General features: G+C 33.7%; 2 protein-coding genes across 2 annotated transcripts; both read right to left on the reverse strand.

The window, feature by feature from the left end:
* Positions 1–1,976: 1,976 nt before the first annotated feature.
* Positions 1,977–12,856, reverse strand: slc37a2 (solute carrier family 37 member 2). Its single transcript, XM_026212418.1, has 18 exons — positions 12,235–12,856; positions 11,435–11,516; positions 11,169–11,259; positions 10,325–10,403; positions 10,100–10,235; positions 9,587–9,663; positions 8,519–8,685; positions 8,188–8,225; positions 7,059–7,202; positions 6,365–6,455; positions 6,211–6,273; positions 5,799–5,884; positions 5,278–5,326; positions 4,495–4,568; positions 4,223–4,301; positions 3,887–3,984; positions 3,686–3,750; positions 1,977–2,355 (listed from the first exon to the last, which is right to left on the reverse strand). Exons 1-18 carry the CDS (start codon positions 12,288–12,290, stop codon positions 2,340–2,342), a joined length of 1,491 nt encoding a protein of 496 aa, XP_026068203.1. The 5' UTR covers positions 12,291–12,856; the 3' UTR covers positions 1,977–2,339.
* Positions 12,857–14,208: 1,352 nt separating this feature from the next.
* ccdc15 (coiled-coil domain containing 15) lies at positions 14,209–22,200 on the reverse strand. The gene is made up of 10 exons (XM_026212419.1): positions 21,763–22,200; positions 20,499–20,648; positions 20,211–20,360; positions 19,993–20,109; positions 19,727–19,903; positions 18,293–18,388; positions 17,464–17,567; positions 16,530–16,724; positions 15,744–15,892; positions 14,209–14,530 (listed from the first exon to the last, which is right to left on the reverse strand). Exons 1-10 carry the CDS (start codon positions 21,964–21,966, stop codon positions 14,481–14,483), a joined length of 1,392 nt encoding a protein of 463 aa, XP_026068204.1. The 5' UTR covers positions 21,967–22,200; the 3' UTR covers positions 14,209–14,480.
* Between the last annotated feature and the right edge of the window lie 44 nt (positions 22,201–22,244).

Raw genomic sequence — 22,244 nt, forward strand, 5'->3', positions numbered from 1 at the left:
ATTAGAAATTTTCTACTTTTAAATCTGGATTATGGATTACAAATTAAATACTTAAAATATTCAATTTTAAAGTACTCAAATCAGACTAGTTACTTTTTTATGGATTACATGATTGCATTTTATTTACATTCAAAATGTATTGATTCTCCCAAATTCCACTTTTCATCTTTTAAATATTCCTCCTGCAGTTCCTTAAAAAAAAAAACATATAATTATTTTTTTAATGTACTTAATGCTGTGGATAACAACAAATGTGGATAACAACAAAAGTACACACACACACACACACAGTTTGTACTGTACTACAGTAATTACACTTAAATAATAATAAGCAATTATAGACCCATTAGTACTCTTCTAGAAGCTTTAAAAATTGAAAAAAAAATCTATTTATATTTTTTAAAGTATCATTCAACAGAAACTACAAATTATTTTCTTTTAGAAAATATTAAATCAAAATTGAATAAAGGTGGTGTGGTGGGAGCTTTTTAACAGTAAGCATTTGACTAAATCATGTGGTTATACTTAAGTTATCAAATTATAATTTTACTAAACTAAAGTAATTAAACGGATAAGATCATGTTTAACTGACAGACAAGTGTGTTTGAGTAGGCCATAAAATAAAATTAGTTATTAATTCAGTTGGTGTACCTCAAGGTTCAATATCAGGTCCTTTGTTATACGGTTTGTAAATGAATGACTTGCCTGATGTTTGTGATACAGTTACAGTATAGACTTGCATGCTAAAAGTAAAAAGCAAGCTGCAGACAAATTATCAGCAGAAATTGTTAATATTACTGGATAAAACTGGTTAAAAAATTAATGTTTACATCTTATTGTTAGCAAAACTGTATGTATGTTTTTTTCAAAGTCTGCAAATAGAGATCTGGACCCAGATGTTAGCAGGTAGAAGGTTATCAGTAGTACATAAGAATAAATATTTAGGCATACAGTAATACTTGACTCGCAAAAAAAAAAAAAAAGAAAGAAAGAAAGAAAAACAAGTTAAAAAGTTACGAATATAGATAATTTTAATCTCACCAATTTTAGACATATTAGGACTAATTTAATCACTGAAGCTCAAAGTTATCTATTATTATGCTATGATTTTTTTCACACAAAAATGTCTCACCAGTTGGACAGACAGGTGAGACTACTTTCAATAGAAAGACTCTATAAGCAGGCTTTTAAAACATAGGAAAAAAAGGTCTAATTTATATAATCACTGTATATTCTTAGCTAAATATGAGTTTTTAAGGGAAAATAAGATTAGATTTACAGATATTTTACTTTTGTATAAAATTTTGCATGGTATGGTCCCACCTCCAATTAATACACAACTACAAATATTATGTAATATTGTGTCCTTTTTTGACATTTTTTATTAATTTCAAAGTGTATAATTTTCATAAATATCAGGTTAGGGCAAACTGAAAATGTAAAAATGTATAGTTATAATTTATGAATTAATCAATTAATACAAAACTGATCACGATTTCTGTTGTACAAAACAATGGCGTTATACTTTCATATGTTATGTTGTACATTTGTACTGTTTAATTAATTGTTTTTTCAGTGTTTCTCATGTTTTACTGTTAAACATTTGAAGTATTGTAACAACTTGCCCCATAACAGTATGACATTACCCTTTTTTGTAATAAATAAATTAACATAAATTAATAAAGTAACATAAATAATCATAACTGAATATTAAAAAAACAAATTATGACTAATAACAGCTTAAACTGTCCAGAAAAGATTTATAACAGAGCATTATTCTGTAGATATGAGGGTTTGCCTTTCCCACGATTTCTCATTTTGACAGGAGCTGATAATATCTATCCCCTAAAGCTAGAAAACCAGCTACCAGTAACGTGCATCCATAATCCTTAATACTCACTTCTGATTAGATTCACAGCTAGCCAGGCCAATAACAAACAGGAAACATGTGAATGACCACACAGAAACCAAGCAGATAAAAGGACAAAGCACCAATGGCATATTTTAATGCTAGAAAAAAGGTACATTTGTGTTGAGCAGTCACTAAAAACATTCGGTATTAAAATGAAGAAGCTTAGTGATCCTGTTGTTTTCGTCCCTCTCAGGCCACGTGTGGATAAGGGTGTTTGTAACTCCCCTTCTCCTTTACTGCAGCAGCTGAGCTTTGTTCCATTGTCAGTTTAAAAGGATGAAAGTCTCATGTTACAATTTTCATATAAAATAACCCTTGGGCATAAAAAGGCTTGGTGTGTTGCATCAATCCATGGTCCCTTTTTGTCGTTATGCTGCAGGTAATTTTCTGTCGCAGGTGTGATATATTCTCTTGTTCCACGGCCGGCTTAGATCTCTTTGAACCTGAAAGAAAAGAGCAGATGAAACCACCGCGAACACATGCTGCAAAATTAAACGCTTCCCTTTTAATCATCAGATTCATTTGACAAAATGTCTAAAGTGGATAGCGGAGACCATTAGTGTAATGCATGCATTTCAATAAAATAAAAAAAGGACCAAAAAACATCTTTGCACAAATCAAGCTTTTTTTTTTATGGAAAATTCATAACCGGATTTTGTTCAAGCTAAAAATTTACTTATAATTACAAGGGTGTCAGAGAAATTGAAGTGCACACATCATTTTCCACCTTGACACAGATCTCTGCCAGTCATTTGGGACACAGTGAAAACTAACAAATCCCGAAGCGAGTCGCAGCTTCTTGGAGTAATTGTGATTGCCTTGCAACTACTAAAAATATCCTCCACTGAATCATATTAAAGACAGGAAGGCCCAATTAATTCAAGTACAGCGTCTCTTTGGTCATGACATTTTTGGCAGCCACTAATATTAAGTACATGTAATGGCAATTAGCCCAATCAGCACCAGGATATTTAAAAGTCGCTAGCTAAAAAAAGAAAGTAAAATATAAATCTTAATGAAGTCATCTGCCAATAAAGTCACCCCCACCCCTCGTTTATTATTATTTCAAACTATTGAACACATTAAGCATCAAAAGTGGTTTTCAACATTGATAATTATAGCAAATGCTTACTGAGCATCAAACCAGCATATCAGAATAATTTCTGAAAGATCGATTGACACTGAAGACTAAAGTAATGATGCTGAAAATTCAGCTTTGCAGCCACAGGAATATGATGCATTCTAAATGATATTCATATAGAAAATAGTTATTTTAAATTGTAATAATATTTCACAATATTACTGTTTTAACTGTATTATGCATCAAATAAATACAGCCTTGGTGAGCAATAAGAGTCATTTTTCAAATACATCAAAAAAAGTTTTGAACGGTAGTGTATATAGTGTATTTATCAGAATCAGCTTTATTGCTAAGTATGTTTACACATATGAGGAATTTGTTTTACTGACAGAGGCTCCACAGTGCAACAGAATGACAATCACAAGACAGGACACAGATGATAAAAAGAATAATAGACAAAATAGACAATGTATAAAAAAGCAAAAACACAAAATATAATAGACAATTATGATGTACAGGTATTATATGTGCACATTTGAAATGTAAACAAGTATGGTGTTGAATAGGTAATGTATATAGTGATGTGTGTTCCAAGATTGTTGTTAAGTGTTCATGACATGGATTGCCTGAGGAAATCTTCTTACATATTTCACCATAAACTCATAGAACAAGAGCAAATTAGAGATATTTACCCTCTCAGCCTTGTAGTGTGTCCACACCATCCTCTGACCTCCTTATACACGAGCCTGGACAACAGCTACACAAACAAGAACAAGAGGAGACCGTGAAACACCAGCCTGAAAACACTTTCATCAGGACAACTGAAAATGATTTATTGGATAACAACAGTAATAATAACACAAATAATAATAGACATCAGTTTTTAGTCTCACCAGACAGGCCAGCACATCAGCAGTAATGAGCATATAGAAAACATTATTCCAGCCGGTGGGAGAGATCAGACCAGCCAACAGAGGTCCAACAGCGGCACCTAGAGCCCAGAAAACACATTTCTCAACATGGGACTACCATCACAGGACACTGTGAAGTTTCCAAAACAAACACTGGTTTCTGAATGTTACATTTTTATTGACTGTCAATAACCTTTAAGAAAATTATTTGCAAATGTAATATTCACTGCCAGATTATAACACAAAGTGCATTCAATGTTTGACTTAAGTCGGCATCAAGCTCAAGAAAAAATCAAAAGAGCCACATTCCCAGCATACCTATTGATCCAGTGCCGTCAATAATGGCGGTCACAGTGGACAGTGCTCTGGAGTTCCCTCTCAAGCACTCATGGGTTCCCTAAAAGATAAAAAAAACATTATGAAATGTACAATACAAAGTGCTTGTTGCATTACAAAATAGATTATTGATCAGTTATTGACGGCAGGACTTGTAGGCTGGTCCCAACGTATCGGTTTTGAACCTTTTTTTTTTAAAGGCTTTACAAATATCCACGTGAAGAGCACATGGAGGAAAGGTGCCCAGCGCTTACTAAGTCAGCTGATACAGCAGTGGTGATGAGGGCATAGGGTCCATTCACGAGAGCACCACACCACAGCAACATGCCTGCAGGAGGAGATACAGACAAAAAAAAAAGATTTTGTTTATCTGTTGTCAATTTGGCACCTTATTTAATAATTTACAAGATCATCTGATCTCCTTATACTTGACATTATACAATATTATGATTACTATTATGATGTTTCAAAGGCAAACATAAGGTTTAAATATTTTACTTAAAAACTGGTCCCACTTTACATTAGTTGGCTTTAACTACTATGTACTTAAAAAATAAGTACATGTATGTTCATATTGTATTGCAAATAATTTTTTTGCACGAGGTTAGGTTCTGGGTAGGTTTAAGGTGTAAGGGATAGGTCAATATTGTGATTATAAATGTTACTACAGATTTATTAATTACAGATATATTGGTTGCACTTTATTTTACAGTACATGTACTAACATGTACTTATATTGTACTTACAGTGTATTTATCTAAGAAAGTTCTGGTAACACAGGGTAACTACATGGGTTAGGGTTAGGTTTAGGGATAGGTTCAGGTTTAGTATCTAGTTGTTACATAGTTATTGTAATTACTATAATAAGTACATAGTATGTACATGAGGAACAGGACTGTAAAATAAAGTGTTACCGAGATATTTATGCCTGCATGTAATTGTAAGTACAATGCAAAATATGCATGTACATAATAAGTGCATTGTATCAAATTATTAATTTATTTGCAAGTACAAAAAGCCATGTACTCCATACTCACCTATGGTGGTTGGCAAGCCGTTCTGCCCGATCTTATTGAACAGGAACAGCTTGGGGAAGGAAAGCAAACATGAATAGGCAGCAGATCTCAAAGGAAAGAGAAACCCAACCACGCGTTTACACAGGTTCACAGGTAAACTCGAGCTTGAGGGTTTCAGATGTCTGTAAAAACTCTGAGCAAACTGCATGATTTACCGACAACACTTCAGGTTCTGTAGCTGCGCAAAACTAGCCAGCTTTGTCTTTTTTTGACCAGGTGAAAAGCACTCATGGAAGCATAGTGTTTTACAACAAACATTTACAGTGCCACTGTACCATAAGCATTGCACATTAAAACTGATATAAACTTCCAAGTGTAAATTTTATAATCCATAAAGCTAGCAAATAAACATACATGTGTTTTAATAATGCTTTTACATACTCTTACTAGATTAAATCTATCTGGAACATTTTGTTGAAACAGATGTTTGCATTTTGCCCAAAGTTTGATCAAAGAAAGAAAAAGAGAACAGTTCAACTAACCATTGGAGCAGCAATGATCAACATGGCACAGCAAGTAGTGGCTCTTCCCCCACTGTAGTCAGATATCAGTCCAGCCAGGATGCCACCTAACACAGAAAACACCCTTATAGTGCCACCAATCTCAACAATCAACCTTAGATATTTCGGTTGCACTTTATTTTACAGTACGTGTACTAACATTTACTTATATTGTACTTACAGTGTATTAATCTCAGAAAGTTCTGGTAATACAAGGTAACTACATTGGGTAGGGTTAGGTTTAGGGGTAGGTTCAGGGTTAGTATCTAGTTATTACATAGTTATTGTAATTACTATAATAAGTACATAGTATGTACATGAGGAACAGGACTGTAAAAAAAAATGCTACCGATATTTCTTATTCTTATAAACAATTTAAATACCACATACTTACCCACAATTCCTCCAACATCAAACAGCGTAGACAGGTCACCAGCTTTTTTAGGATCAAAATGAGCTAAGAGAGAGCAGACTCAGTGACTTTTTTGACAATTCATTTGTGTCTAAGAACGGAGCAAATATGAGAGAATCTGATGAAGCCTTCTTACCAACATTAGCGATGTATAAAGGAAGCCAGTATAGGAAGGTGTAGCTGACCAGCTTGGCAAAAAGCAAACACAAGGAGAACTCTATCACACCCTGCAGGACGAAAACAAGACGATGAGCAAAAATGACAGGATGCTATTTACTCCTGTCCAACAGCTAGGGATCACTCGGTTTCGGCAGATACTCAATATTCAATGACTCAGATTGAAAAAAAGAAAAAAAAAAGAAGAAGTCAATATCAGAACATACCTAGCAACCACTGAACGTAAATGATACTGTTCTCTATCAACTTGTACACTTGTAATCAAATCTGCAACATCATATTGCCTAATTTCTAACACTACCCATTAGGATTATTTTGTAGCATTCCTCGTGTTAGTTACTTCTCATAAAGAAGCAACTGCTAAATAAATAAATGCATATCTAAAAATTGTCTGACAAGTGGCCCAAACAGAGTATTATGTTTAAATACCATTACATAAGACTTCATATTTTAAGAACAGATTGAATCTTAAACAGTTTATTATTTTAACAAAAAAAATGGTATTTAGGTTGGGAAAGCAAAAGCATTATTTCTGATCCAAGAACCCCAGACACTTCACAGGATTGGCTCCTCTCTCAGTCTCTTCAAAATAACACCTTACATTGGCTGACTAATAGCTGTGGGTGTAAAACTGAGAAGAAGGGGTCACTCACAGGAATCCTGAGTGCTCCGCAGAAGCTGATGGCTTCTGTGTGGTCCTCCACCGTCTCCACGGCTGTGGAGGTGGAGGTGTTGGTGCTGAAGATCTCCTCATTACTGGACGAGTTCCTCAGCAGAGGCTCCTGCTCCACACTCTCCTGAACACATTACAGACTGTTAGTGTTATACCAGTAAAGATAAAAAGTGTTTGTTAAAGGAAGAACATTAAGTGACAGTACTTTCAGTACATACGTGCGGGTGGAATACACTACACAACGTTTGAATATATTTATGCCACAATGTTTCAGTCTGGAAGAGTCACCCTGCAGATTTTGAGTTTCACAGAAAACCACAGTGTGCGCACAGACCGTTTTTTTTTTTTGTTTCAGTCAGAGGATATCAATCATATTTGATAGTTTGATCTGAATTTAAACATGTGTCTCCTATCAACATTTACCTTGCATTTCATAATTTAGCAGACACTATAGAGATGCTGTTTTGAGCCTGATGGTAACTTTTAAATGAATAAAAAGAAAACCAGTAGACAGAATAGAAATAAAATAGAGTGGCAGTGTCAACAGTTTCCATATTTCTGTGTAAATGTGTTGTGTTTGACAGTCTCTCAGTTCATGATCCTCACTCATTTAGGTTTTCATATGTCAGCAAGTGTTTGATGCCTAGAGTTTAAAATCTGTTCTGGATTTTACATAATCCAGCCTTTAATCATTGAGACTAACATCATAGATCAAAAGCTGTATCATAGCTCTTCTCATGCTTGTAAACTCGTACAGATTTCTCTATTACTTCTGCTTTCAATTCATAGGCCATGTCTCAACCAGATCCACTACAGTGTTGATCTGATCAATTCTCTTGCTGCAAAAAAGAGGCCAAATGTATTGCAAACATTCAATTTTGCTTTCAGTTTGGCAACAAAATGTTATTGATTTGTAACCAAATGGCAGTAAATGAGAGTTAGCCAGCCTTTTCACATAATCAATTTGCAAATAACGCAACTTAAATGGGAAGGGAGCACTGCTGTTTAGCTGGTTATTCAAGTGAAATAATGGTTTTGTGACATATGCAGGTCAAAGAGTCAATCTCCAAAATATTTTGCATAGTTTTTTAAATGGTCAGTGAACTCACATGGTGTTGTGGTTGAGTACAGTTCACATCTTCAGGTTCTGTAAAAACATAACAGAGTTGTGATTTCGTTAGCACTTCTTTTTTTAACAAAATGAATCATACATTTGTTCATATCTGCAGATAGTCAGTATTATGTTTGTGTTGACTTTATTTAATTTCAAATAGTAACTATCAAAAGTGGTTACAATAATAATTAAAAAAAATCTCTAAGTTAAAGTAATGGAAAATTGATGTGCCTGTAATTTAGTTGCACAATCTTTGTTTTAGTTTCACTTCTGCTCCTGTTTTGCATATAATGGAAAATTTCCTTCCAATCTAAGGTGTGACTTACTTTCAACCAAGAACAAAAAGCAGATGACTCCAGCGGCAGCGATGATGATCCCAGGCACAATGAATGACAGGCCCCACGCGGACGACACATAGGCCCCAGCGATGAGGGAGCCCAGGATGTTTCCTACTGAGGTGTGAGAATTCCAGATGCCCATGATAAACCCACGCCTGCATCAGAGAGCAATTTGGGATTTTTTCAACTACATTGAAGATTGAAGTCAACAGCTTATTAATACACTACCATGTATAAGTCGGTAATATTGTAAATGTCTTACAATTAAAAAGGACTGTTCTATTTGAATATATTTTAAAGTGTAATTTACTCCTGGGAAGACAAATCTGAATTTCCTGCAGGTATTATTCCAGTCTTCAGAAATCCCAATAAAACATTTCTTTTTACAATTATTGATCCCAACAACAGTTGTGCTGTTTTATATCATTTTGGAAACTGTAATTTGAATTTTAAGAGATTTTAATAGCATTGTTTGAAATGGACATCTTTTGTAAAGTCTTACATCACTGTACTGTAATTTCTGATCAATGACTGATTAATTACTGATCCCAGGCTTGTGAACTATAGTGTACATCTTAATGTGCACAATTCATCAATTAAGATGTTTAAAATCAAGTTTAATATCTTACCCTGCATTAAAAAAAGACTCTGCCTTCCTTTGACATCACTTAGGCCATGCAGGCTATTGGATAATGTTAACAAACTGTTTATAAATAGAGATTTATGAATTTTGTAAACTAAATTTCACAACAGGCTTAGTTCCTAAATTAAATACCGTTTTCATCATACAAACAATTTCTGATGGATAAAAAAATCAAGTATTGCCACGATTTTTCTTGTGAAATATCCTATTTCACTCTGAAATGTATTATTTTGCTGTAGTAAAATGGGTCACAATTGTGGTTTAAAAGAAAAGTTCACAGCAGACAGGTTTTGGAGTGTGGAAGCAAGAGAGATCATTTAGATCTCGTTTTTGTGAAAAAAAGTGCAGATACAATTCTGCACTGTCGACAGCGCACAAACTGAGAAGCAGCAAATAACACAACAGTCACCTACTTTCCCTTCCCAAACCAGTTCCCGACACACGCTACCACTGCCGGCCAGCCTGTAGTCTGCACCAGCCCATTCAAGGCCTGTAAAAGAAAAAAAAAAAAAACATAGGAATCAGCAAGTCTGAAGAGCATATGGGTTTGACATGATCAAGATTCGGTCATGTGTTATCCGTGTGACTCATACTAGCATGACTTAAGATTTACTATGAAATAACTCTGGGGCTGTAGGACTGGAATACAAAGAGCTAAGGAAAGAGAAAATGCTCAACATAATGTACACGTCAAGCATGCTTTCATAAGGTTTTTATTTGATAATAGCCAAACATACTTTTAATTTAATTTGGAAAAACTCCTTTATGACAAGAAATGTGTGATTGGAAAAGAATCACTTCTTTTTTTTTTGGTTTCATATTGAAAAATTCTGGTGCTCGCTTTGGTAGTTTAAATGAAGCTTTTGATGGACTGATACACATTTGGAGATACACTGGCTTAAATTTAGAAAGGAGAACTAGCTTACCTGAACTAAGCAGTAATACCACAAAGAGTGGATTTGCCAGTAAAAGCCCAGGCCGAACAGAGCAGTGAAAATGCCACTGAGAATCATCCCTGAGCTCAGGTAGTAACGCAACGGCAATCGCTCTCCGAATATCCCACTGTCAAAAATATTTCAGAACCAGAGGTTATACCTCAAGCAAAAAAACACTAACCAAGAAAGTCCAACCAAGAAAACCCAATATCATACCTAAAGAACATGCCGATAGCATATGCAACAAGAAAGCAGTTGTCCAAGACTCCAAACAGGTTCTGGTAATTGTTCTGGCCTGAATTTAAAACAAAGAAATACATTGATGAAACTAGTAAACAGTAATTTGTTGTTGTTGTTTTCTATCAGCAAGGGCACATTAATTGGTCAAAACATTTCTTATCCAACAGAAGATTTGGATTTCAAATAAATTATGTTCTTTTGAACTTTTTATTCATCAAAGAATCTATAAAAAAACTATATAATTTTGATATCTTATGCCAAAAATCATTTGGATATTGAGTAAAGATCGTTATCCATGAATATATTTTGTTAATTTCTCACCGTAAATATACAAAAAATGAATTTCTGATTAGTTCCAGGTTTTCAAATAGTTATATCGCGGCCAAATATTGCCCAATCATACCAAACCATACGTGAATGGAAAGCTTATTTATTCAGGTTTCATATATACAAATAAACTTAAGATTTTGTGGTCCAGGGTCACAAACGTTTAAAAAAGAAAAATGTTTCTTGAGCACCAAATCAGCATATTAGAGTGATTTTTGAAGGATCATGTGACACTGAAGACTGACTGCTGAAGATTCAGCTTTGCCATCACAGGAATAAATTACATTTTAAAATATTTTACAATAGAAAAATATATTTTAAATTGCATTATGTGTCACCATTTAAGTTTTTACTGTATTTTTTTTTTTATCAATTAAATGTGAGCATAAGAGACTTTGAAGTAAAGAACAATAATTCTCACTGACCCCAAAGTTTTGAACGGCAGTTTATGTAAGAAAAACATAAAATATTTTAAGCAAAGAATCAAACTCACCAAAAGGAGCCCAATCACACCAGGTGTCATTGTCAGTGATGTTGAGGTCTGCTGGATGAACAACATTAGAGCAGTTTCTGTGCAGCTGACTCTGTCACAACATAAAATTATTATTTAACACATTTTATTCTTCATTTATTTCATGTAAACACAACCATGTGATTTATCAGTATAACAGAATCCTTTTGTTGCACGTCTTCTTTTTAGGTTAGGCCTATCATGCAGCTAGTTAATGTTTAGTTGCCAGGTCCTCTGACTTTTATTACCTTGACAATACTGATAGGCTTTCGAGAGAGGTGGTAGGTGGTGTAGAAGACAAACGTAAGTAGGAGGATGAAGAACCGGTACCTAATCAAAAGGAATAAGTTTTTGAAATAAAAAATGTACAAGTTAAGAAGCATCAGTAGTCGTTAAAGTGAAATCTGGAGTTTTCTGTAGCATTAAATAAAACAGCCAGGCAGTGATAGAAATGAAACCACACTTACAGGAAAACAGCTTCACCTAAGGCAAACACACACACTGAATGATCTATCTATACGTTTTTATACATTTCCTGTGGGGGAAGCACGTTTAACACAGTGTACATCAGTTCTGAGGGCGATGCATGCTCCAAAACAGAAACCTCTAACATTTAGGTCACAGTACTGTACTTTAACTTAATTTTACATTCATGAGGTCCGCATATATTCATAAATCATGTTTCAATTGTGATTTAAGATTCTTAATAAATAAAATCAAAAAGCAATAAATGAAGTTGTGCATATACAAACTAAGAATCAATTTACAGAGTAGTTAATTTGTGCAAAAATAAATAAAATTGTATATATATATATATATATATATATATATATATATATATATATATATATATATATATATATTCATTACCTTCATTCAACAAGGTGAGATGTATTTAGTAATGTTCTAGGAACTCTTAAGCAGCGTTAAAACTCAATATAAGTAATCATGTCTGTTACAGTAAGATCTCACATGATGGGAACACATTCAACATCACAGAGCATGTTATCAGTATAGTCTGCTGTGTTTACATGGGCCTGTTACTCACCAGCTGTCTCTAGAGAAAGAAGTAATGAGTTTGATTCCCGGGGCCAGAGATCTCATTTTTACAGTTAAAGTTGTCTCGTAGTAAAAAAAATAAAAAAAAATAAAGATATATTTTTTAAACTACTTTATAAATTATGTATAAAAAAATCCCATATCTATTAAGACTTCTAAAATCCACAATTTTAAGATTAAAATCAAGAACAACTCAAATACACAACGAAAGCTGACTAACGTTAACTTAATCGCTTTGTCTCCGATCAGTTTGCGCTCATTTCTTGCGACCTAAAACTACGAGTCCATGTAATCATGTTCTCTGAAAGCCGGTGATCATAAGCCAGATGAAAAAGTTGCATTTAAAGTATCGGAGACGTGTTGTCACTTCCCAGTTCCAGAGGTGGAAAAACCGTGAAGCGCTCCGAATTCCCAAAGATTTCCATGTTTGCCTTGGCCGGTGTCCATCTGCGATTCAACCTGGGTGCTATTAATACCGGTGTGTCTGGACTTACAAATCACATGAGTATTAGCTAGGCCTTATTGATCTTTAGCTCGTCCAGTGCTGGCGTAGCGTCTCCATTTTCCATACAGGGCTGCCTGCGGCTCTCTCTCTCTCTCTCTCTCTCTCTCTCTCTCTCTCTCTCTCTCACACACACACACACACACACACACACACACACACACACACACACACACACACAGGATCTGTGAACATGTGATACATCGTGACGTCACATTCACAAGGGCTCAAATTAACCCTTCGTTCTTCGGCTTTCTATTTTACTTTTAAAATAAATTGGTTAAAGCAGTTCTTAACAAACCTGATTCATTTTGGACTATTCTTACCAATCTTGTTTTCTCGATCAAGAGGGAGATCTCCCTTTCTTATTGTTATGTAATTACAATGTCATTGTATTTACAATATCTTAAAATGCCTGTTAAATAATCACATTTTCAGAAAGAAGTACTTTTGCTGTGGAACCTAATTTATAAACATAATTTTAGTCCTCACTGCTATTTTATTTGTAATAATGGTGATATTCTTTATAAAAATTAAATCTTTTTTTTTTTCAGATTGGGTCAGTAATAATGTTATTATGGTTTCTGATGGTTACATACAGTCCTATTTGTGGTGCTGAAGACAAATCGTCTCATCTTATCTCATTTGGGAATGCAGATATAGACAAAAAAATATATTTTTTAAGGATTTCTGTATCTTTGTACATGCTTTTTCTTCACAGAATTTCTTTTTGTTATACAAATATGTTTTGTATGGACCAATTATTATTATTATTATTTTTTTTTTTTTTTTTACACAAATGTAAATTTCAGGGTGCTACTTTTTTGTTTTCTGTAAGGAACTAAGATCCCACCTAGACACTATTCTTATATCCAGCAATAAAGTTCTTAAAACTGTCCCACAACGTCATTTTTAGAATGTTTTTTTTTTTTCATGATTTTGGACCCTTTAACTTTATTTTCAATTAATAATAATAATAATAATAATAATAATATCTGACTTAAAATATTTACTTTAGTTTAGAACTATCTTTTTAATAAAAAAATAACTGACACAGTGTTTATGCCTTTATGTTCTATACTATATATTACACAAATCCTTTCAATTCATGAGCATCTGCTTACACTGACAATATATATACACACACACGCATATACATACAAACATACATACACATATATATACATATATACACATATATAGTTATATACATAATAAGCCCAATCCTTTACCTATCAAACCTAACATCCTTTATTAGAAATAAGGATGTTGTTTTCTGGAATGGAAATAAGTACTTCTTACTTCCACAGACAGAAATAAACATGACTGCCATTCATTTACTGACATCTCAACCTGAAGCATATGATGAGGGAATATATGAGGATAATGGCTGAATAACTGTACAAAAGGACACATACACATTTACGTGCATAGCTGTGACACAATAACCAGTCACAGCAGTTGATTTTCCCAGTTCAATAAGGTTTATTAAAACAGTAAAAATGCTGTAAAAATTACAGAGAGGTATGTCAGGAATTTTAAAACCAACTATGAGAACAATGAAAACATATCACACCATAAAATCATTACATTAATACAACACAACACTTCAGGCTGCCCAGTCTTAAAACATGTTCAATAATGACTCTAAAGATGGAATAAAATCACTTCCTTTGAAAATGGACATCCATAGAAGACGCCTTCCAGGTGGACGAATGCTGTCCAAAGCCTCCTTACTTCAGATCACAGCTTAGTAAGATAGACTGCAGGGCCTGAGCATACGCTGCAGAAAACAATCAGAAAGGACCAATAAATAAACTCTAAAATTGAGTAAATGTCCAAAAAGTTGAGCAATGGTCACGATTACCCTTGTGAAGAAGTTGCTTAATTGTAGTGAATGTGTAATTGTAATCTTAAAAGTATATAAAAAAAAAAAAAAAAAAAAAAAAAACTACATTTGCAGATACAATAGATACAATATAAAAAAATGCCACTTACTGTAAATGTACTCAAAGAACACTTTCATGGTTACGTTTTCTTAACTTAAAGGTACACTTGTAATAATGGTAAAGTTATTAACAGATATTTTTAAATAGTAAAAATTACATTTTAAATCTTTTTTATTTCTATTTTTTATGTGCTAAGATGCTTAAGCACATGTGAGATACTTAATTAACTGGAGTGTTTTATTCATTATTACATTTAAAGTGAAAATATTTTAAATGTACTAAACTTCATCACAACATACATTACAAATAACAAATATACATTCAATATGCAACATTTTCTAAAGAAACTACATTCAAATGTATTTTATTTTAGCTAGTCAGTTAATTTAGCAGTAAATGTTAACCATATTTTAAAGATAAACAATATATTATATTTTCGTTTAATTGTATGATTGTAAAACATTACATTCGCTTTCACTTGAATATATTGTTTTGAAGTATATTCCTTCATAATAAGTACTCGTTTTAATTGAAAACTATGACATCTTTTTTCAGAAGGGTATTTAAAAATAGTTTTTATCTTGTTATAAAATAAGGCTGTTGCTGTGATGAACTAAATCCATGATTAAACTTCAGACTGTCTGGTAAAAATATGTACCGTTATACTTTGTCATGAGAAGTGGAATAACAAAAGATGTCAGTTGTGACCGGTCCCACATGCATTGTCTGTCAAGTCATGGTACTGTGAGTAACAACATTTATGACATGAAAACAGGCAGGACGTGACAAGTTCCCAGCAACACAATCCCAACCAATCAGAACATTTCTGAAGTTCAGTTAAAAGAAGCAGGAATTAGGACCAATGATATTTCTCTGTGGGCGGGGCTATGCCACACACAATGCCACAGAAATAGGAACCAATCACCTGACAAAATGTTGTGTCACTTGGACAAAAAAAAATCAGAATTACCCAATAAACAGTGTAACAAGACAAAGAAAAGCTCTATTATTCTAATAAAAACTGAAGACACAGAGTGTGTAGTTTACCTTTTGGATTGTTGTAGAAGATGCAGTTGTTGGCGCAGGTGTCCGGATGACTGTCCCAGAAAGAGTCTCCACAGCAGCACAGAGGAGGCAGCTCGGTTTTATTCTTCTCCAGCTTCTCTTTCATTAGAGCCTGCATGGCCTCAATGTATCTGTCACACAATCATCACAGCTCTTTACATACTATTAGAGCACAATTCTGGAAAACAATAGAAGTTATGGTGTATTTATGTTTCGTTTATGGTTATATTTTAGGCTAGGTAAGATGTTACAGATGTTTTATTGTTTTTTTTAATAAATTAATACTTTTAGTCAGCAAGGATGCTTTAAATTTATCGAAAGTGTCAATAAAGGCATTTACAATGTTACAAAATATTTTTATTTTAAATGAATGCTGTTCTTCTGAACTTTATTTTCATTAAAGAATCCTGAAAAAAATGCACCATGGTTTCTTCAAAAATACTAAGCAGCACAACTGTTTTTAATATGGGTATTAATAATAAAAAATGTTTTTAAACACCAATTTAGCAAATTAGAATGATTTCTGTAGGATCATGTGACACCGACTAACAAAAATTCAGCTTTGCTATCACAGAAATAAGTTGCATTTTTAAACAGTTTAATCGCAATATTTTAATCTAATAATATTTTACAATATAACTGTTTTTAAAGTATTCATGATCAAATAAATGAAGCCTCTAATAGATTTTTTTTCTAACTTCCCACCCCAAACTTTTGATGCATTTATAATGAACATACTCATAGCAAGATAACTTGTGCAGTATGTACCGTTTGCTTTCTTTGTTCCTCTTTGTTTTCTCTCGTCTCTCTACCTTCTCTGCTGCCTCCTCCTCGTCAAGTCTCAATCGCTCCAAAATCAAATACTCCCTCTCAGCCTTGTCTTCTCTTTCTTCCTCCTGCTGTCGCTGCCTCTCCATCTCCTTCTCCTCTGCTTTCCTTAGTTGTTCTTTTTCATTCTTAATCCTACACACAGAAAAAAAGTTCTCTGAGTTAATAAAAGAAAGTATAAAGTGCAACATGAAGTCTTTTGTGTTCTTGGACAACATAATAAAAGAAAAATGATGTGTGGTTACTTGCTTCAACAGTACAAAAAATGCACTTAGGCTTAAGGCCAGATTACTAAAATAAACTGAAACAAAACAACTTCTTTGTAAATTTAAATAAAACGTTTTCAAAAAAATCGAATAAATTTTAAAAGAATGTTTAATGTTTATATTAAATGTATTGTAGATAATATGTTCACATACGTATAAATTAAGTTTGAAATAATTTATTTTTAACTAAATTCTGTATCATCTGTAAAGGGTATACTATACATTTTAAAACATTCTATAAACTGGCTCTACCAGTTGAGGTATAGGAAAACCCATATTAGTTAAGAAGTTTAAAATATGTGTATTTGTTATAGGAGTGACATTTTTAAGTAAAATTCATGCCTTTTTTATATTGGTCTTTTTGTCTAAGAGCAATCATTCTAACAGTCTTATTTTTAGTGCATTGTTATCATTATTTTACAGTAACTAGTCAGTCATGTAAACTATTTCCAGTAGCCTGAATACAAGAGAGACGCCAAAAGAGAAGTGAGCAACCATTATGGGGAAAGAAATGAAAATAGACATGCTTTTTAGTAGAAGTGAGATAGGCGATGTAAATGTGTTGCTTTTGTAGAGAAGATACTTGTAAACATGTGGTGAGATTTGACCTTGCAGTTCTCTTCAGATGTTTCCTGTGCCTTTGGTGTTCCTTCACTTGCTCTCGCTCAATGTCCAAGAAGTGGCGTCGATACATGAGGAACTGAGACTGTCTCTGAAACAACACAGTTAGCGCTTTGAAGAAAACAAGATTCCACCTAAATCAAGACTAAACACGAAATACACTACCAGAAATTATATTTTTATTTATCAGTGATCCATTAAATGTAAAACAGATAATACTGAAAAAAATGATCACCATTTGCGCAAAAATATTAAGCAGCACAACTGTGCTTACAAGAAATGTTTCTTGAGCAGCAAATCAATATATTAGAATGAATTTGCATGAATCATGTGGCAGTGGTTTTAAAATATATTAAAATAGACAACAGTTATTTATTTACATTTAGTCAGTTAGCAGACACTTTTATCCAAACGCGACTTACTAATGAGAATGGAAAGAATTAAAATCATCAAAAGAGCAATGATATGGAAGTGCTCAAGACATAGCAAGGTTCTTCTTTTTGTTAATCATAAAATGAAAAAGAAAACAAACAGATAGAAATCAAAAAGATTAGAATAGAGAGATTGTTCGATTTTTTTTTAATAAAGAAAACAAGTAGTTAATTAACAGATTGCAAGTCTAAAAGTCTAATTTAATTGCTTGAATTGTATTTGCTTTTATTTAATTTGTTTGAATAATTATTAAAATAATGTATATTTTAAATTATTAGGTATTTATTAGAAGATGTAATTGTATTTTTTACATTTATTTGCCACAATTATAAAAATGTACATTGATCTCCCTAATAAAAAGCATTATAAAGCATAATTCCCCACCTGCCTCCTCAGCTCCTCCTGATTCTCATGAGGCCAGAGCACTTGGGAAGCTCTGTAGTCAGTTGTGAAGGAAACAGTGGCATCTGGCTCATACACCTGCAGAGACACCAATATGCATGCAAGAAATAATAAAAGGCATTGTATTACAGAATAATATTATTTTATGTTGAACATTTTATAAGGGCCATTTGGTGTAAGACAGCACTGATTCAGAAAGTACATCATTATTCTGAAGCGCCCACTTAAACAGGCAGAGAATGTCTATGCTATATGTAAAATGTGTAAATGTAAATATGTATATGTAAAAAAAAAAAAAGCAGTGTGTGATGTTTTAGAGACTGGTGAATTTAAAATCAATGGTGTTACAATAATAATTAAGTAAGCAACACACTGTTAGCTCATTAAAAAAATGTTACAGCAGCAGTATTAGGAGTTTTGGACACCAAGAACCCTCCCAATATGAAAATCCCCTTGTGATGCACCTCATCCCTAAAATATAAAGACAGCTATATATTATCATGTATTTAAATGCATTTGTACTGTGAAAAGAAATAGTATGTGTGATGTGATCAAGAGGAGAAAACTAGTTGTAGAAAAATAGTTGTTTCCAAATGAAATGTCATTGTCTAAAGCTAATTACTTTTAATGAACTTTTCCTCCATAAAACTATATGCAGATTTGTTGTTTTTTCTTAATCTTAAAAACTAGTGCTGTTAATAGAATAAAATAATCACAATTATAGTTAGAAGCAGAAACAAATGTTAATATTATCAAATTTGGAAAAAATTAATGTGTAAAAAGTGAAATGTATTCATCTAAATGTTAAAATGTGACAGCCTTAACATATGTCTAGTATCTCATGCCAGTTAAAAACAAACAAACAAACAAACCATCAAAAATAAAAAAACAATAGACCAGGGATTTCCAAAGAGTTGACCAGGGACCAACAGGGGCCTGCAAGGTTGTTGTGTGATGGGAGGGTTTAGAGAAAAAAAGAATATTCTAATAATACACACACACACACACACACACACACACGCACAAACACACACATATGTATACAGTATATAAATTAAGAAAACAAACAATTGTGCATTGTTCACATGAAGAAAAAGCATGTGCATGCGTCTTGGTACTCTCCAAAATGGCGCATTAAAAGGTTTTCATGTAGCTTCATAAAATTACAGTTGAACCACTGATTTCACATGAACTACTTTAACGATCTCCTCAATACTTTCTGTGTGTTGACCGCGGTAGGACCCTGGCTGTCCGTGGAGGGTCAAAAAGCTCTCAGATTTCATCAAAACATCTTAATTTGTATTCCTAAAATGAACAAAGGCTTTACAGGTTTTAAATGACATAAGGGTGAGTAATTAATGACAGAATTCTATTTTGGGGTGAACTATCCCTTTAAACCACACAAGATCTTCTTACCATGTCATTCTGAAAAGTAACAGTCTTGCTTCTGTGGCGATGCAAATGAAGAGGTTGATCATGCTGCCCCAAAAGCATCTCATCTTCCACTTCAACATCCTGCTCGTTCTCCTCTCCTCCATCATTTGTACTTTCAGCATAATCCTTCTGATCTTTCCAAGTGTGTGATTCAGGTTTCTGTATATAACAAAAGGCGAAGATATTAATACTACAACATTGATTGTTCAGGTCTCAAAAATGACCCTAATGCATCATGCATGACTCACTTCTCTCGCTGTGGATCTTTTCCATCTCCCACCAGGTAGCTGTGAGAGTTCATCACCCTCTTGCACTGTCTGATGAGCAGCTAGTCTGTGTCTCACCTGCTTCCTGACTTTAGTGACCTGGACAAGCGTAAAGAAACTCACCCTTACATCTCTATTCTGCCAAATCACACATGCAAAATGATCCACATAGATGTATGAAGCTCTGTAAACACCCGTACATGTGTATGTGTAAGGTGATGTGAAGAAACAGCCTCCGTCCCCGGAGCGCTGACACAGCGAAAGCTGGGACTGCAGATTGCTCGCTCCCCATGTGTCCAGGACGGGAATAAATTGATGGTTTCTTGCGATACTTTGCTGTCACATTCAACCTGAAGATAGTGTTCACATTAATAATTTTATGAGCGTGGGTATTTAAGAATTCGTTAGGACACATTTGGAATTTCCACTGCCATATATAGTTCAAGTAAAGCGAAGCCATAATAAGATGTCATGAAGTGATCTCTTACTGTCTCATATGATTTCAGTAGCTGCTGTTGTTTGCGCAGACGGGTCTGCTGCAACACACGTTCACGGACTGCATGCTGAAATCGGCGCAGACTCTCCTCTTTCTCTCGTCTGGTCTCCTCTAGAAGCTCTTCAGTGCGCAAAGCCTGGACCTTCCATGCACACAGGGATACATTTACAGGACATGTGTGGCTGTGAATCCTTTAGCCGTCTGCATCAGATACCCACTAGTAGGAAGTTTCCATAAATCTTCTTCAGTCTCAAGATGTCTTTTTTATATGAGTCTATTGGTTTGGGTTTGCAATTTGTGTAAACCTAATTTGAGATATGTCTAAAAATGGTGTCTCCAAAAATATCCTAAAAACACCTCTCCAAGATGCGTAAAAAAACTTACCTGCAAAGCTAGCAGAAAAACTATGCGCAAGAGCACCTAGGACAAAAGCTGCTTTAAATTCAAAGGATGGTCACACTAAATGTTGATTTTATTTAGTTTATAGAATTGAGTTGATAAAGAAAATCTATTCATGACATTATTTTTGAAAGCATCCTCATTTTACAGCATTTTTACACAAGTGTGTAAAACCTTTAACAGTACTGGAGCTTTGCAGGTAGGATTCCTGAAGCGTCTTGGAGATGTTGCCACAGTTCTTCTGGATTCAGTCTGTCACAGTTTGCTCTGTTTCTTCATGTCATGATATATATAACCAGTGGTATTATTACTGTATTATTATTATTACCTATTTTATTAGGATTTTTATTTGTACATTTTCTTTTACTTTTTTTTTGTATTATTTGTATTCATTTTTTTTTTTACTATAGTTTTTTAATGTATTTATTATTGTTATTTTTCATCAGTTTTAGGTGGAATTAAAACCTTTTTATGTTGTTTAATAAATGTATTTATTTTTTTATTTTTCTCAATTATTTTATTACAATTAATGTTTATTTTATTTCAATTTTTATTTATCAAGTTTTAGTTCATGATAGTTACTCAGATAACGGCAATTGAGATTTTGCTCAGTAGCAGCTAATAAGATGTTTGGGCCCAAATGTTGGATTGTGGTTAATGTACTTTTTTTTTTTTTTTTTTCTATACATTTCCCTTTAATTGTTGAACAGGCCATAATCATCCTGAGATGGATGGATACAATTAATGAGACACCAACATGAACCGTAATACTGTTAAGTGCATTCAAGAAAACTCGTGTTCAACATCTCTAACTTAATGTACATCTCTCATGTTATCATATTATTGTAAGTTGTTACCGCGGGATGCTCGTGACTCTCATCGCCGCTCTCCACCCAAACAGCCACAGGCGCCACAGCCGGGTTCCTCTCTGCCAACACTCTCACATCTTTGGCCTTTCTCCTGCTTCCAAAGGTTGTCCTTTTGTATTCTTTTAAGAGCTTCTTTTGTGTCATCGAAGAGCAAACCCTTTCTTTAACGTTAGCTGTTTTTGCTTGATTCATTTTCGCGGAAAACCCTGGTAACTTGGATATGAATTGGTAACTTAACGTATAACTATCATTTACGGCATTTTGGGAGCCACTTATGTTCAGTGACTTTTTACAGTACAGCGGTTCATAATATTGTTACTGTCCTTATACAAATAGCGTTAATATTTACACTGCTGTAACTGTCAGAAGTATAGCTCCGTTGTCAATGACGCTAACAGAATCACAACTTTCAGACACACACGCCCATTTATGCTTCTATTGGCTACAGCTTGTAAAGGTAAGCTCTAATT

The sequence above is a fragment of the Carassius auratus genome, chromosome 30 (genome assembly GCF_003368295.1).
Source record: "Carassius auratus strain Wakin chromosome 30, ASM336829v1, whole genome shotgun sequence".
Classification (NCBI taxonomy): Eukaryota; Metazoa; Chordata; class Actinopteri; order Cypriniformes; family Cyprinidae; genus Carassius; species Carassius auratus.

What these genes read in the sequence shown, in the direction of transcription:
- slc37a2 (XM_026212418.1), bottom strand. Translation starts at nt 12,290, where the DNA reads ATGAGATCTCTGGCCCCGGGAATCAAACTCATTACTTCTTTCTCTAGA. An exon ending in GTACTCAACCACAACACCAT is followed by an intron (nt 7,203 to 8,187) that starts GTGAGTTCACTG and finishes TAATGTGTTCAG; the next exon opens with GAGAGTGTGGAGCAGGAGCC. An exon ending in TGATGTTGGAGGAATTGTGG is followed by an intron (nt 5,885 to 6,210) that starts GTAAGTATGTGG and finishes TTTCTGTGTTAG; the next exon opens with GTGGCATCCTGGCTGGACTG.
- ccdc15 (XM_026212419.1), bottom strand. Translation starts at nt 21,966, where the DNA reads ATGAATCAAGCAAAAACAGCTAACGTTAAAGAAAGGGTTTGCTCTTCG. An exon ending in TTACTTTTCAGAATGACATG is followed by an intron (nt 18,389 to 19,726) that starts GTAAGAAGATCT and finishes GTGTCTCTGCAG; the next exon opens with GTGTATGAGCCAGATGCCAC. An exon ending in AGGAACAAAGAAAGCAAACG is followed by an intron (nt 15,893 to 16,529) that starts GTACATACTGCA and finishes ATTGTGTGACAG; the next exon opens with ATACATTGAGGCCATGCAGG.